Source organism: Budorcas taxicolor, chromosome 7, assembly GCF_023091745.1.
Source record: "Budorcas taxicolor isolate Tak-1 chromosome 7, Takin1.1, whole genome shotgun sequence".
In the NCBI taxonomy this organism is placed as follows: Eukaryota; Metazoa; Chordata; class Mammalia; order Artiodactyla; family Bovidae; genus Budorcas; species Budorcas taxicolor.
Window position 1 is genome coordinate 15,141,138 of NC_068916.1, and position 16,235 is coordinate 15,157,372.

At 49.2% G+C, this 16,235-nt stretch overlaps 1 protein-coding gene across 1 annotated transcript; it reads right to left on the minus strand.

Annotated features, from left to right (window-relative positions):
• Positions 1-1,763: 1,763 nt before the first annotated feature.
• Positions 1,764-12,061, minus strand: AP1M2 (adaptor related protein complex 1 subunit mu 2). Its single transcript, XM_052643928.1, has 12 exons — positions 12,020-12,061; positions 10,629-10,785; positions 10,364-10,431; positions 8,220-8,350; positions 7,961-8,108; positions 7,729-7,855; positions 6,898-7,040; positions 6,746-6,817; positions 4,037-4,195; positions 3,345-3,470; positions 2,216-2,291; positions 1,764-1,786 (listed from the first exon to the last, which is right to left on the minus strand). The coding sequence occupies exons 1-12, from the start codon at positions 12,059-12,061 to the stop codon at positions 1,764-1,766; spliced, it is 1,272 nt and encodes a 423-aa protein (XP_052499888.1).
• Positions 12,062-16,235: the final 4,174 nt, after the last annotated feature.

The window sequence follows — 16,235 nt, forward strand, 5'->3', positions numbered from 1 at the left end:
GGCTTGGGGCGCCGGCGTGGGCGGGCCCGCTTCTGATTGGACAAACTGCGGCGACCGGTGAACCGCGAACAATGGCGGGGTTTTCGGTTTTTCAAAAGCGACGGGCGGGCGGGAAAGAGGGCCGGTTTAACTGACCCAGGGGAGAAAGGTCAGGCGCAGGGTAGCGCGGGCTGCTCCGGGACCTCGGCACTTCCGAGGGAAAGGGAGGCAGGGCTGGGACCGCCCAGTTTGGAGTTATGCGGTGCGATATTTGTTAGTTCTTACTGTGCAGAGTGCTTTATTTCATTCATTCACTGTGTGCCGGAGCCGTTCCTGGAGCTGGGGGTCCTGCATTCGAGCTACTGAGTAATTTTAGTGTTAAGCACCGTAAGGAAAATAAAGCATGGAAATGGGGTGAGTGAAAAAGGAATCACGTTTGGCTCAGATTGCGCCAGCCCTGGCACAGCAAATGCAAGGGCGTGGAAGAAAGTTCATTCACCAGCTGCCACGTGGGTGAGACTGGGAGGCGAGAGTCGCGTCGGAGGCTCTTAACAGAGGCCTTCAACAGCGGGGCCTTCACACATTTACTGACCTGCTACTGTGTACTATGCACCCCAGTAGAAAGCAAGCCAGGTGCCTCCTAGCTGTTGGATACTTACCTTTTAGAGCTGGAGACGACAATAAATATTTTCAGAGTGCTATACACTGTGGAGCTGACAAAATGAGATAAATAATGGTGTCTTGGGAAAAGAAGGCTTTGAAATAGAGAGGTCGGTCATGGCCACCCTAAGAAGGTGACATTTGATTTGAGACCTGAAGGTGAGGGAAGGAGCCATGTGTCTCTCAGGAAAAACATACCAGGTGGAGGCGCTGCAGATTCAAAGGGCCTGAGCTGTAAGCATGTCTAGTAAGTTCAGGAAGAGCGAGGTATAGAGAGGGAGAGAAGGGGGAGGAGGTGAGGGGTGAACAGGCGTGTAGGCTGTGGTGAGCACTTTTACTTTTTAAAAAGAATGGGGAATTTTCCTGGCGGTCCAGTGGTTAAGACTCCGCGCATCTGCTGCAGGGGGTCCAGGTTCAATCCCTGGTCGGGGAACTACGGTCCCGCAAGCTGCCCAGAACGACAGAAATCAATGGGTGGAACCCTGGGAAGCTTCTGTATTGAGGAGCCACGGTCTGGTTTAGGAGTTAATAGGCGCCCTCTGGTGGCTATGATGGGAACTGGCTGTCATGGGAGAGAAGCCCAGAGCCTGGGAGACCAAGGTGGGAGCAATTTGCGAGGGCCCAGCTGAGAAACGACCAGGGCTGAGAAATGGATATGTTGCCCATTCTTATCCCAGCACCCCAGGGGCACCTCTGGTATCCCCAGGCCCCAGCCAAGAAGTACATAACAGCAGCTAGATTCATCTTTTTAATGCCATCCTAAAACTCAGAAATGGGCCAGTGGGGCCTCTGGGCTCAGCAGCTGTGGAGGAGGGACTCCCCACACCTCCTAAGGCAGGTCACTGCAAAAAGGCACTCATGAGGGGGACTTCAAGCCCCTCTTCTGTTTCTTCATATAAAACTGGGGGAGGGGGAGGGGTGAGAGTCTGAGAGCTGGAGATTATCACTCCCAGCCTACCAGTAAAGGAAATGGGTAGGAGCAAGTCAGGTGCTGGGAGTAACAAACCAGTAATTCAAGGGCTACCCTCACACACACACACCCCGTCTTCCCTCCTTCTCTAGTGGAGGCTGCAGTTGGGGCCTGGGGAGAAGACAGCCCAGGTTCAGGCCCCCACTTCTCCCTTCTAGCTGGTACGAAGTTGATAATCTGTAGGGAAACAATGAGCAGGGACCATCTCAGAATTGGGGGAAGGAGACAGGACATCACCCCCACCCACAACCCATCCCCTTCCCCAGTGCTCATGATCAACCCCACAAGTATGTAACAGGGCTAAGGACGGACTCAAACATGGCGACTGTAACCACAGCAACATGCCTGTCTCCAGGCAACAGATGGGGCTGCTGTGTGTTCAGTTGCTTATCCAAACCCCACCACCACCACCCTGGAACTGGCAACTGTCCCCATTTTAAAGATAGGCAAACCGAGACTCGGGAGGGCACACTGACAAAGATAGGATAGACCTGAGGGCCACGCCTGTCGGTTTTGGAGCCCTCTGAGACAAGATGTTTCAAATCCCCAAGACCATGCCCATTCATCTCCTTGTCCCTGTCATCTCAGGGAGCCAGGCCACCTTACCGCCACTCTGGGTGATATAGCGGACCCAGGGCAGGGCCTGGTAACCACTCTTCTCAATGATCTTCATGTATCGGACCTGGAAAGGGATGAAAGGAGGTGGCCCAGGGTAGGGGGGACAGAGCAGGCTGGGGCCAGGGGAACATAAATAACACAACTTCCGGGAATAAGAAAGCACAGCCTGGGAGGAATGAAGTAACAAGGCTCAGGGCAAAGATGTGACCAGGACAGTGTATGTGTGTGGGGAGATCAGGTGGTCCAGGACAGTGGGAAAGATGGCACGTTCTAAGAGAGTTTAGGCACAGGGCAAAACTAGGGGGGAGGGGAAGGGGACCCAGGCTGAGAGCAGAAAAAGCAACACTGTGGGACTTCCCTGGTGGCTCAGTGTTAAGAATCTGCCTGCCAACACAGGAGACACGGGTTCAATCCCCGATCTGGGAGGATCCCACATGCCCTGGGTCAACTAAGCCCATGTGCCACAACTACTGAGTCTGCCCTAGAGCCCAGGAGCTGCAATTAGTGAGGCCACGTGCTGCAACTGCTAAAGCCTGTGTGCCCTAGAGCCCACACTACACGAGAGAAGCCACCGGTGAGCAGCCCACACACCACGACTAGAGAAAAGTCCGTGCAGCAGTGAAGACCCAGCCCAGCCAAAAATAAATAAATAAAATCATTTTTTAAAAAAAGAATCTGCCTGCCAGTGCAGGGGACTTGGGTTTGGGGGATGTGCGACATGTGGGATCTTCTTTGGTCCAGGAAGATCCCACATGCCAAGGAACAACTAAGCCTGTGCTCTGCAACTACTGAGCCTGCATTCTGCAACTACTCAAACCCTCGGGCTCTAGAACCCATGCTCTGCAACAAGAGAAGCCACCGCAATTAAAAAAAAATAGCCCCGACTCACTGCAACTAGAGAAAGCTCACGCACAACAATGAAAACCCAGCGCACCCAAAAGTTGACATTAAAATGTTTGTTTAGAGAAAAAGCAACACTGTTCCAGGAAAAAACAAGAATGATTATAAAGGAGGAGATGAGACAAGCCAGGGAACGGAGGTGGTCCAAGCCAAGAGATGAGAGTAAGGGGGACCCACCAAGGTCAAGAAGAGGAACCACCCTGCCCCCTTCCCTCACCTGGATCCCAGAGACAGTGAAATAGGGGATCTCAAACTTCACCCCAATGGGGGGCCGGCCCTCTACTTCCTCCTTCTCCACGCTGGGGAGGCCAAAGTGGGCGCGCATCAGGTACTCCTTGCCCCCCTGAGGGAACATGGGGGTTATCAGACACACTGAGGGCCCCTATACCCCAGACCACTCCTCATGGCAGCCCCCTGGGGGCAGGCTTTGCTCTCAGCCCATTTGACAGACCAGAAAGTAAAGTCTCCTGGCCAAAACTCACAGACGAAGCTTCTGATAGCAAAGCCTAGTTGGGGGCCTTCTGGTGATCATCTCCCATTTTCCAGGGGCCGACGAACATCCCCCAACCAAGATCCCAAAGAGAGACCAAATCCTCCAGCAGCCCAAGGATGTGGGTAGCATGATCCTGTCTATTTCACAGATGGACACACTGAGGCTTCATGAGGGGAAGTAGGGTCCCCAAGGCTGGGAAGCTCAGAGAAATAAGGGTGAGGAATCTGAACCCAGGGCTGGTTTCCTCAAGACCTAGGACCAGGAGAGCTTAACCATGCGGAGAGCTTAAGCATCATCCAGTTTTATCGTCTGCAAAGGACAGCCACGTACATGCGTACGTGGCTCTGATTTATTCTCTACTTCGCCCTCAATCATCAAGGGCCCCTCCAGTTCCCCGGCCCATCCCCGAGGCTCACCGGGAAAGACTTGATGCTCCAAATAACCATGTTCTTCTCTGGTACATACTTGGCGCTGCCCACACTGGTCTTGAAGCGAGGGGAGTCGGCGTCACTGGGGACGGGCACAGATATCTCTACGCCGTTAGCCACCGATTGCTTTTTAAACTGCCCCTTGGCCTGTCGGTGGAGAGAACGTGGGGTGTGAAGAGTGCATTCACGCAAATGGAGACCAAGCCCTTTCCATGCACCATTTCATCAAGAGCCCAGAAGTGGGGACCATGATCCTGTCCATTTTCCAGAGGAGGGAACAGAGGCACAGAGAAATTAAGGCATTTCTCTGGAGACACACAGCCAACAAGGGGCAGAGTCACACCCACAAGAGACCCCAGCGGTTCTGCTTTTGGCGCCTTCTGTTTGGAAAGTATCATATACCTTTTCCTGCTTCAAAATGTAATCCCTCATTTGAACAGCTCCTAGGGCAGGCTCACCTCAGCCCATTTCACAGACAAGATAATAAAGGCTCCAGGTCAAGACTCACACACTCACACCTGCAAAGCCAGGATGGGACCCTCAGTCTATCAGAATTTTCTTTTTTTTTTTTTGGCAGTGCTGCAATGTGCAGAATCTTAGTTCCCCAGTCTGGGATCGAACCCATGTCCCCAGTAGTGGAAACTCAGAGTCCTAACCAAGAGAGCACCAGGGAATTTCCGAGTTTTCATTTGAAAGCTGGCATCTACGGAGCCCCTACCATGTGCAGGGCCCTGTGCCAAGTACTTAACCCTCTCACTAATTTTCTAAAGTAGGAGCCATTCCAAAGGTCCATTTTACAGATGAAGAAACTGACCCAGAGAGAAAGAGCACTTCGCCTGCGTTGTGTAGCTGGTAGCCGGCACAGCACAGAGGTTTGACTTGAGCCTGTGTTCTCAATCCTCAAATGCTCTCCTTTGCAGATAATACATTATTACATTATAGCTAGATCCAGATCCATTTTGACATGGGCAAGCTTTTAACACAAGGACTCTAAGTGTCCATGTGCAGTAGCTAGCACCATGATAGCTGCTCTTAATCATCTGGTGCCAGGGGGTGGGGATATATGAGAGGCAGGATTGGCCCAGAGGACCTGGAGGCAAACAGGGCAGGGGATGTTCTTTCTGAAAGGCACCAACTTTTTAGTATTTATTTGGCTGTGCTGGGGCTTAGTTGCAGCCTGTGGGATCTAGCTCTCTGACCAGGGATCAAGTCCCGGGCCTTCTACACTGGAATTTCAGAGTCTTAATTGCTGGCCACCACGGAAGTCCCAGGAAGGCACCAGCTTTAGCGGCCCCTTCTCCTCTCCCTGACTATAGAGACAGGGACTTTGGGAGCACCAACACCATCCCCCCCACCACCAGTGACTGTCCACATCATGAACCGGTTCCCCTGAGACTCTAAGACTGGGGAGCAAAGTTAAATCTGAGAACACAGACTCTTGAGCCAGGCAGCCCCAAGTTCAACGTGACCCCTCCCTTCCTAGACGAATGACATCTTAGTTCTTCTGGGCCTCTTTCCCCATCTGTAAAGGGGGCTAAGGACTTCCCCGGTGATCCAGTGGCTAATACTCTGCACTCCCGATGCACAGGGCACAAGTTAAATGCCTGGTCAGGGAACTAAAATCCCACATGCAGTATGGCGTGCCCTCCCTCGTCCCCCCAACTTTTTTAATTAAAAAAGAGGTTGGGAAAAAAAAAAAAAACTTTTAAGGGTAGGGAGGGACAAATTATATGTTCTGGAGAAGCTCTTGTTTGGGGGACTGGGGACATGCACAGGGCTATCCATGGCAATGTGAACCAGAGAAGCCAAGAAATGAAAACCACCCATGCAAAACACAGGACAGAAGATTCTCCTGGTGGAATAGTCTACAGGCACCAAAATGGATGCCCTGCGCTGCAGGTCCTGGGATTCCTCTTAAAAGTCGACATTACACGAAGAAGGCAAATTATACAAAAAAGTCATACAGCAAGAGTTCACGGATATAAAGGTCAGAGACTGGCAGAATGAAGTATTTGTGGTTACAGATGACGGTGGCAAAATTACAAACAAAAGCAAAGAAACGATTTACATGGAATTCCAAATTGTGACCACCTGTGGGCAAGGGTCGGGGGAGCCATGGTCAGGCAAGGGGCAGGTGGGGGTTTAGAGGTGCTGGTTGAGCCAGGCACATTCAATTAAGCTGCGTGGTATGATATGATGATATGGTATGACAATGATAACATTGATCTCTAACACACTCTATGGTTTATATACATATATGAATATAAATGTAAATTCATAAAAAGTAAATTTCAATGTAAATGTAAATTTATAAAGTAGTATGAATGTATATTTTTTAAGTAAATTAAGTAAAACAGATCATGTGTCACACGATGGTGGTTCAGTAATAAGAGAAGAAAACAGAGCAAAGAAGGGAGGTGGAGAAATCAGGGAAGGCTCCTCTGAGGAGGTGACACTGAAGCAAAGAACTGAAGGAGGTGAGGGAAGAGCCAGGGGGATATCTGGGTGGCTGGGGGCAGAGTGCTCCAGGGAGAGGGGATAGTCAGGGACCATGCCTGGCATGTTTGAGAACCAGCCAGGAGACCTGCGTGGCTGGAAGGACGTGATGATTGGGGAGGGAGGTGGGAGATACGGTTAGACTGCTGAGGGGGTAGGAGGGGTGATCTGAGCACTGTAATTATTACCCCGGGGGCCCACCTTGACCATGATCTCCACGCGGCTGTGTGAGAATTTCTCAATGACAGATTCAATCCAGATCAGTGGCTTGACCTGCAGACAGAGGAAGAGGGAGTTCTCCAAGGCTCTGGGGTCAACCCTTGCCCCCCGCCAGGGGCTTGACCCTGCCTCACCTGCGTGCTAAGGCGGTAGGACATGAGCTCAAAGTCACCATCGGGCGGGATGAAGGAGATGGTGCGGTCATTGTCAAAGCGAGAGAGCCGCACGCACTGGTGGAATTTCACATCCTCCAGTTCCACAGACTTGTTCTTGCTCCCTGAAACTCAGAGCCGAGTTAGCGGGGTGACACTGGAGCCCAGGGCAGGGTCCTTATCCTTACCTTCCCTGTCTACTGCTACGATCACCCCCATATTACAGATGAAGAAACTGAGGTCTAGAGAGGATGAGTAACTCACCCGGGGTCACCCAGCTGGCCAGGAACAGAGCTGGGATCCCCAGGGAATCAGGCCCTTGCTGTCAGGATGTTATCCTGTGGGTGTTAGTCGCTCAGTTGTGTCTGAATCTTTGTGATCCATGGACTGTAGCCCACTAGGCTCCTCCATGGAATTCTCCAGGCAAGAATACTGGCGTGGGTAGCCATTCCCTTCTCCAGGGGATCTTCCCAACCCAGGGATCGAACCCAGGTCTCCTGCATTGCAGGCAGAGTCTTTATTGTCTGAGTCACCAGGGAAGAAATGTAATGCTATTCTGTCTCCTACTCCCACTAGAACGTCAGCTCCGTGAGGGCAGAGATTATTTTTTCTTTTCTGCCATGTCCTTGTGCCTGGCACTCAATAATGAAGCACAGTTGTTTGCATTAAGGCACGAGCAGCTGCAGTACTGGTCAAGACCAGTAGAGGGCAGGCGAGTACTATTTCAGAATTGACTGCAGGTCTCCAGATACCACCCACCCCAGATGAGGTGAGGTCTCAGGCTCCCTCTCGCACCCCCTTCCAGAAACTTACGGCCAGTGAGCTCGAAGAGTACACGGTCGTTGAGGCCAAGCCGCAGCTCTGGCATTCCCGACAGAAACACCTTGAGCTTGATAGTGCCCACGATCTCGCTCAGCAGGACACTGCCGTTGGCATTGACCTGGGAATGCAAACATTGGTGATGTGGGAGGCAGTTAACAAGCATAGGGCTCCCTCTCCTGGCCCTTGGCTGTAGCGAGGGTGGGGCAGAGGTGTGGAGGCTCACCAGCAGGTTAACGGACTCTATGACATCGATGAAGACCTCATTCTTCTTGTACTTAATGCCCTCCGAGCGCCAGGACACAGCATTGGTGACAGTGGGTGGCACTCGTGACTTGCCCGTCTCCAGCTTGTTGCCCTGCTGCGTGATGTACCTGGCGGGGGGGGCCGGGAGATGAGCAGATAGGCCCAAGGATACTTCCCTGACCCTCCCCAGGTTTCTTCCACCCATGGCCCACCCTGTGGCTGACCCCCTGCCCACTCACTCCTGCAGGATTTTGCTGTCTGTGGTCTGTGGGAAGCCAAAGTCCATGAGCTCATCCAGCAGTTCGTAGACGATGACAAAGTTGTCTCGGATACTCTCCTCCTCCAGCTCCTTGAAGTATTCAGAGAATACCTGGGGGTGAGAGGAGACCAACACCCACAGAGATGCGGCTGGTGCAACTCTTGGGCTGGGTTCCCACTCATCCAGCCAGCCACCCAATAAGCAACTATTGAGTAACTACTGTGTACCAGTGTCAGGATATTAACGGTGAACAAAGCCAACAAGGTCTCTGCCCTCCTGGAACAGTCTTGAGGGGGAATGGACAGGTAGGTAGTGGAACTAATATTATCCAACATGTAGAGTGCAATAATGAGGAAAACAAGTGAAGTAGGAACCCAGAGGCAGGGAGGTCCAAGAAGACTTCCTGGAAGAGGGATTAGAAGGACTCAGAATTTTTTGTGTGTGTGTGAATCATGGGATTGCCGTGTATCTGGTGATGTTAATGGACCCACCTCAGAATAAGGTTTGTAAATGCATGAAATAAAAGATATACACACAGACAAAAAACAAAAGACACAATATGGGAATTCTCTGGCACTCCAGTGGGTAGGACTCCACGCTTCCACTGCTGAGGGCCCAGGTTCAATCCCTGGTTGCGGAACTAAGATCCCACAAGCCAAGCCATGCAGCATGGTCAAAACAAAAACAAACCAAAATAACCCCACAAGATGGCAAAGGAAAACTGTTACACTACACAGAAATACATCTAAGTTCTTGGATTCCTTGAATTCCATCCAGGGGCCCTTGGGACTTGGGGGACCCCCCAGACGGGAGCCCCTGGGAATTAGCAAGTATCTCCTTAGCAGAGAATCTGTCATGCACCCAACACTGGAAACCCCATCCCTCATCCTGCTTCAGCTTCTGTGGCCTCTTTCCTGTTTCCACCTCAGGGCCTTTGCACATGCTATGCTCACTGCTCAGGATACTCTCACACAGGCTCCTTGTGACAGGCCTTACTCCTTGGTGAAGCCACCACTATCCCTTGACCCCTGTGAGTATCAGGGTGAGACAGCACCTACCCAGTCACTGGTTAAAACAACGTCCCCTTGAATATCCTTCATGCCCTTTAACTCCTGAGCACAGGCCAGAACTGTGCCTGCCTTATACACAGCTGTGTGTCCCGCCTCTGCCTGGCAGAGAGGAGACAAATCAATACAGATCTCTTAATTTGTTGAAAAGTATCCCAAAAATCCCTCTGGGAATTCCCGGCAGTGCAGTGGTTAGGACTCAACCCTTTCACTGCCAAGAGCATGAGTTCAATCCCTGGTCAGGGAACTAACCTCCTGTAAGCCAGGAAGTGACCAAAAAAAAAAAAAAGAAAGTACTTTCTCAGCCACTTCTTCAGGGCCAGCCTGCCCTCACACCTTGGGGGTATACTATCATTTGTTTACCAAACAAAATTCTGAGCAGTTAAAAAAAAAAGTACTTTCTCAATCATTGAGAATGACATAGCAAGTGGTCAAAAGATTACTATGGGATCATATGATAGGACATTAGTGGTAATGCTAACAATAATACCAAACCTTTATTAAGCACTTACTGTATACTAAGCACTGTTTTCAGTGCTCTAGAGGTATGAATTGGATTGAATTATTTTCTACAACAACTCTGAGGCAGGGCTAAACCTAGCTTATAGTATTTCTTTCTTTTTTTTTTTTTTTTTTTCGGTTGTACCTTGCAGCATGTGGGATCCTAATTTCTTGATCAGGGAATTCAAGCCCCTCGCAGTAGAAGCATGGGGTCTTAACCACTGGACCATCTGGATTAAACCCAGGTTAGAGGCACAGAGAGAAGTAACTTGTCCAAGGTCACGCAGCCAGTAAGCAGCGGAGCTGGGTCTGGAACCCAGTATCCTCGGGTTCAGATTTGAGCAGTACACCCTCTCGGAGACTTCCTTGCTTCCTGCCCAATAGGAAGAGCTGATCTCACAACAGCTGATGAGAACAGAGTGGTGGTGGCACCCCCTTTGATGGCCGCACCCCCTGGGAAGTCAGGGAAGGCTTTCTAGGTGGGATGGATCCCGAAAGAGGCGGGCAAGACAGGTGGACAGACAGACGAGCCGACCAATAGAAGGCCAGAACCTACCTCCACTATCTTGTAGAGGAAGGAATACACGAGGGAGGCGTTGGCATTCTTCAATGTGGTGGCCACCACTGCAGGCAGCGAGGTTAAGGAAAGGCAGCATTTTGGAGAGTTCCAACGGAGCGTAGACCTGGAAACGCCACCCTGTCCGCTCCCACTCTCCACCCTGAGCCACTGCTATGTCGCGCACCTCTCGTCCCAGCCCATTATCTCTGGGCCTGAAATGCCACCACCCCAGGCCGCCAGGGACCCACCCGTGGCTGGATACAGTAGAGGTTGCTGTATTTGATCCACAGGAAGTGGACCCGTCCGTGACTCAGCAGTGGGGTCAGGGCACCTTCTTCCTCCCGCTGCATGAGCAGAGGCATGAAGTGATCGATCTCGCTCATAGCCACATCACCCTTGTAGTTGCGGCTGATCAGGGGCTGAAGATGAGCAGAGAAGGTCTGGTCATTGCTGGGATCCAGGGACCTTCCCCCCAGGGGCATCAGAGTGCCAGGTTCTGACCCTACTTGCTGGTTGAGGGGACATGGACAAGGCTCTGCCTCTCGGCATGTCGGTTTCCTCCTCTGCAGAATGGGCTCATGGCAGTGACAGCCAGAGCGTCTAGAGCCCTCACTGACACCTCAGCCGTGCTCTGCTAAACCTGGACGTCTGCTTACTTATGTCGTTGTCACCATCTCCATTTTACACATGGAGAAACTGAGGTATGGACCTGGTCCATAGCCAGCAAGGAAGCTGGGAATTGAGCCAACACGCCCTGGCTCCAGAATTCCTGCTCTTGAGCAAGGTTTCAGAGGCATCAAATCAGCGGGGTAGGGGTGATGAAAGAAAAGAAAGAGAGAGGAAAAAAGAAAAGAAAGATGATTATATCCATTTATCACTCATAGCTCATATAGCTCTGCCTGGCAGGCAGTAAGTGGTTAATTTTAATAATATTTACGTAAGGGAGTTGTTTAGTCCAGTGTTTAGAAGGAAGCGGGTACCCAGCCGGTGCTCACACATCTTAGCCCTTACTATGTTTATTATCAGGAATATTATTCTCATCACCACCGTTACTATTGCTGGGTTTCCCAGGTGGCATTACTGGTAAAGAACCCACCTGGCAATGCAGGAGACCAAAGAGATGCAGGTTCGATCCCTGGGCCCTGAAGATCTCCTGGAGGTCAGGGCAACCCACCCCAGACAGAACAAAATGAATGGGAGGGGGCGCCAGAGAGAGACAAGGCAGCCCCACAGGGGAAGTATGGTCTTCTGCCCCGGCTTTCTTCCCCAAATATCAGTACAGTGGATGACGATGGTGATAGAACTAATAATTTCAATTGCTTGAACGCCTAATGTTTGCAGCAGAGTCACTGTACTAAGTGGTACACACTGCATGCGGCTGTATTAATTCTTCTTGGGTAGGGACCTCTGTTATTCCCATTTGTACAGACAGGGAGACTGAGGCTCAGAGAGGCGAAGCCCCTTCCCTCAGACACGCCGCTAGTAAAAGTGGAGGTGGGGTTCGAGGCGGGAGTCCCAGGAATTGGGGGAGGGGTGTTCCCACGCTCCCAGAGCTTTCCGGGGCCTCGCTGCCTGCAAGGAGGGGCCGCCCCCTGGGTCCGAGAGGGAGCAACCTTCACCTGTCGGCCTCCCACTCCCTGCACCCAGCCTCACCTTGCCCTTGACGTCGAGGATGAAGACAGCCGAGGCGGACATGGTGGCGGCCGGCGGACCTGGGGGGTGGGGAGGGAGCGCCGGGAGGCGACGGTGTCGCCGCTTCCTTCTTCCTGCGGAAGCACCCGCGCGCAGGTGAGGACCCAGGTGAGCGCGTCTTAAAGGGGAGGGCCACCAGGTGAGCGGCGCCGTCGGCCGACGGGAAGACGCTGCGGGGGCGGGGCGGGGCGGAGCTTAAGATGTGACAACTGCCCCGCCTCACTTTGCGCCCTGGAGTGAGAATGGGCGGAGACCCCAGACCAACCGATTCTCCCTCCAAGGAACCGAATATCTATCCTTCCATCCATTCATCCATCCACCCACCCAACCATTCATCCATCCACCCATCCACTCGTCTTGTTTCTTCTGTCTTTCCCACACTCACGTCCACCCCAATAGAGCAGGGACTTAGTCCTTTTCATGTCTGTGTCCCCAGGGCCCAGTGCTGGGTGCTCAATGTGTGTGTAATTTATTAATTAATACATGCCATAAATATTTGCTAATTAATTTATTCTTTCGTTCAGTGACAAGAACTATGAGTTACACTCTCAGCAAGAAAAACGTAGCTGCCTTTTTTTTTTTTTTTTTTTGGTGAGCCAAGTGGGATCTTAGTTCCCTGATCAGGAATCGAACCCATTCCCCCTGCAGTGGAAGCACAGAGGTTTAACCACTGGACCAGCAGGGAATTCCCCAAGTAGTTTTTATTGTTATTCCTAATGTTATTCTTTCAAAACTTTTTTTTAACGTTTAAATTTTTATACAGTTTCTAAAGGTCACACTCCTGCAGTGTGAGAGACCCGGATTCAATCCCTGGGTCGGGAAGATGCCCTGGCGAAGGGAGTGACAACCCACTCCAGTATCTTGCCTGGAGGATCCCATGGACAGGGGAACCTGGTGGGCTACAGTCCATAGGGTTGCAAAGAGTCAGACAGGACTGAGCAACTAACACTTTCATTCCATTTACAGTTATTACAAAATATTGGCTCTATTTCCTGTGTTGTACAATACATCCTTGTGACTTATCTTACGCCCACGGGTTTGTGGCTCCCCTTTCACTCTATGTTGCCTCTCCCCTACCCTCTGGTAACCACTAATTCGTTCTCTATATCTGTGAGTCTGCTGCCTTTTTTGTTATATTCATTGGTTTGTTGTATTTTTCAGATTCTACATATAAGTGATATTATACAGTATTTGTCTTTTGCTGTCTGACTTCTTTCACTCAGCATAATGCCTTCCAAGTCCATACATGTTGCTGCAAATGGCAAAATTTCATTGTTTTCTTACTGCTAAATAGTATTCCATTGTGTAGATATCACATCTTCTGTATTCATTCATCTGTTGATGGACACTCTAATGTTCTTCTTTTTTAAATTTTTTTATTTATTTTGGCTCCATCGCAAAGCATGTGGGATCTTAGTTCCCTGGTCAAAGATTGAACTCTCAGCCCCTGCACTTCCAGTGAAGTCCCTAATGTTTTTCTTTCTAAAAATTTTTATTCTATTGAAGTAGAGTTGATTACAATGTTGTGTCAATTTCTGCTCTACAGCAAAGTGATTCAGTTTTATATGTTATATATATATATATTTTTTCAGACTATATATATTCTTTTTCATATACTTTCCATTATGGTTTATCATAGGATATTGAATATAGCTCTCTGTGCTGCACAGTAGGAACTTGTTGTTTATCCATTCTAAATATAATAGTTTGCTTCTAATCCCAAACTCCCACTATTTCCTCTCCCTCCCCTCCTTCCCCTTGGCAACCGCAACACCATTCTCTATGTGCGTCTGTTTCTGTTTCATGTTTATTTATGTCATATTTTAGCTTCCACGTATAAGTGATATCTTATGCCATTTGTCTTTCCCTCTCTGACTTACTTCATTTAATATGGTCATCTCTAGGTCAGTCCATGGTGCCACAAATGGCAGTTTCATACTTTTTTATGGGTGAGTAGTATTCCATTGTATATATGGAGCACATCTTTTCTATCCCCTATTATTACTCTTATTCACTCTGAAATATTTATAAGCTCCTACTATGTGACATTAAGATACTGATAGCGTGCTGCAGTCCATAGGGTCACAAAGGATCAGACTTGACTAAGCGACTGAACAACAACAGCAAAATGTTGAAAAGATAAATGGTTATCTTTAGTATGACTGTAATTGTTATATTAGTCACTCAACCAACATTTATTGAGCACTTACTATGTGCTTGACTGGACATATGGACGCTGCTTTTATTATGGTGATAACGGTTCACTCAGTGAGTGAGTATTTATTGAGTGGAGAATTCCATGGACTGTCCGTGGGCTGCAAAGAGTCGGACACAACTGAGTGACTCTCACTTCACCTGTGGCACTAGGTGATGCAGACAAAGCCACTCCAGGCTCTCTATCTAGGAAGAGCAAGAGACACACAACTTGGAAAAAAATACAAAACAAAACAGGTGATCCCTGGGAATTCCCTGGTGGTTCACTGGTTAAGACTTTGTGCTTTGTTGCCAAAGGCCTAGGTTCTATCCCTGGTCAGGGAACTCGGATCCCACAAGCTGCATGATGCAGCCAAAAAAAAAAAAAACAAAGCGATTCCTGATGAGGATGGGTACCCCGAAAGCAAGCAGTTGGCATGTGTTTGTGTGTGTTGGAGGACAAATGGGGGACTGTGCGGCAGGGAGATCAGAGAATGAGCTGACATTTGAGAAAGATCTGAGGGGCTGAGGGTAAATGGAGACATGAAAAGTTCACATTACTGGCAGCAACTATTTGCCGAGCCCTTAAGTGTGTTAAGGGTTTCATGGGCTTCCCATCCCTGAATTTCCAGAACAATCTTAAGAGCAGGGGCAACCCAAGAGAAAGTCCCATGGAAGAGCCTGGCACAAAGCTGGTGCTAATATTGTTTCTGTTGGTGGTGCTGTGTGTGCTTGCTGAGGGCATGAGCTCTGGAGCCTGCCACTTGGGATCTCGTACTGGGTATGCAAGCAGCCAGCTGGGGGCCTCAGGCACCTGGCTTCCCCTCCCTGGACCTCAGTTTGCCCATCTGTGAAATGTGGTTAAAGCTGTGCTTTCCTATAACTCACAAGAACCTACTGGATAACACAGGGAACTTTATTCAATATTTTATAGTAATCGACAAGGGGAAAGAATCTGAAATTTTATATATATATAAAATGACTGGATCACTGTGCTGTACACATGAAACTAACATGATATTGTAAATCAACTATACTTCAATTAAAACACACACGAATAAAATAAGTAAAAAATAGAAAAAAATAGGGAGGGATAAATCGGAAACTTGGGATTAACATACACACACTACTATATATAAAATAGAAAACCAACAAGGACCTACTGATTAACACAGGGAACTTTACTCAATATTCTGTGATAACCTACATGAGAAATAAATCTGAAAAAACCTGAATATATGTATATGAATAACTGAATCACTTTGTTGTATACCTGAAACTAACACAATATTGTAAATCAACTATACATCAAAAAAAATTTGTTTAAGTCTTGAAAAGAAGAGGACAAAAAGAAAAAATAAAACACAATAAAAAAAACCACAATAAAAGAAAAAAATGCTGTTTTCTAATAAGATTAGAGTGCAGCTCGCTTGACTGAGTGATGACATGCAACGTGATGCTTGGAACTGTGCCTAGGATACAGCCAACACTCAATCATGTTATTATTATCTATTATTTGCTGTTATTACTGTTTACTGTATGGCAGGTAAGGCTACAGGGGCTGGGTTTGAATCCTGACTCTGCCGTCGGCTGTAAGGCATCGGGCTAGTAATGGCACCTCTTGTTTCTCAGTTTCCCCTTCTTTTAAATGGGTATAAAAGCCATAGTGCCGCTTTCTCAGGCGGCACAGCACTGACTTACAGGGCATAACTCAATGCCTGGCACAACACCTATGCTACCCCCACTCATCAGCTATTGTGGACCCTGGGTTCCACTCCAAGATTGTTGGTAGAGAAGGTGAGGCTGGGGGTGAGGAGGAGAGGGAATATAAATCTCAGGCGGGTTGGAGTGATCTTGCTCTACAGAGTCCTTTGGACAGCAAGGAGATCAAACCAGTCAATCCTAAAGGAAATCAGCCTGAATATTCTTTGGAAGGACTGATCCTGAAGCTGAAGCTCCAATACTTTGGCCACCTGATGTGAAG

Excerpts from the sequence above, each read along its gene's own strand:
- AP1M2 (XM_052643928.1), bottom strand. The coding sequence starts at position 12,061 with ATGTCCGCCTCGGCTGTCTTCATCCTCGACGTCAAGGGCAAG. Across the intron at positions 7,041-7,728 it reads ACTCTTCGAGCTCACTGGCC|GGAGCAAGAACAAGTCTGTG; the intron begins GTAAGTTTCTGG and ends TCTGAGTTTCAG. Across the intron at positions 6,818-6,897 it reads CCTACCGCCTTAGCACGCAG|GTCAAGCCACTGATCTGGAT; the intron begins GTGAGGCAGGGT and ends CTCTGTCTGCAG.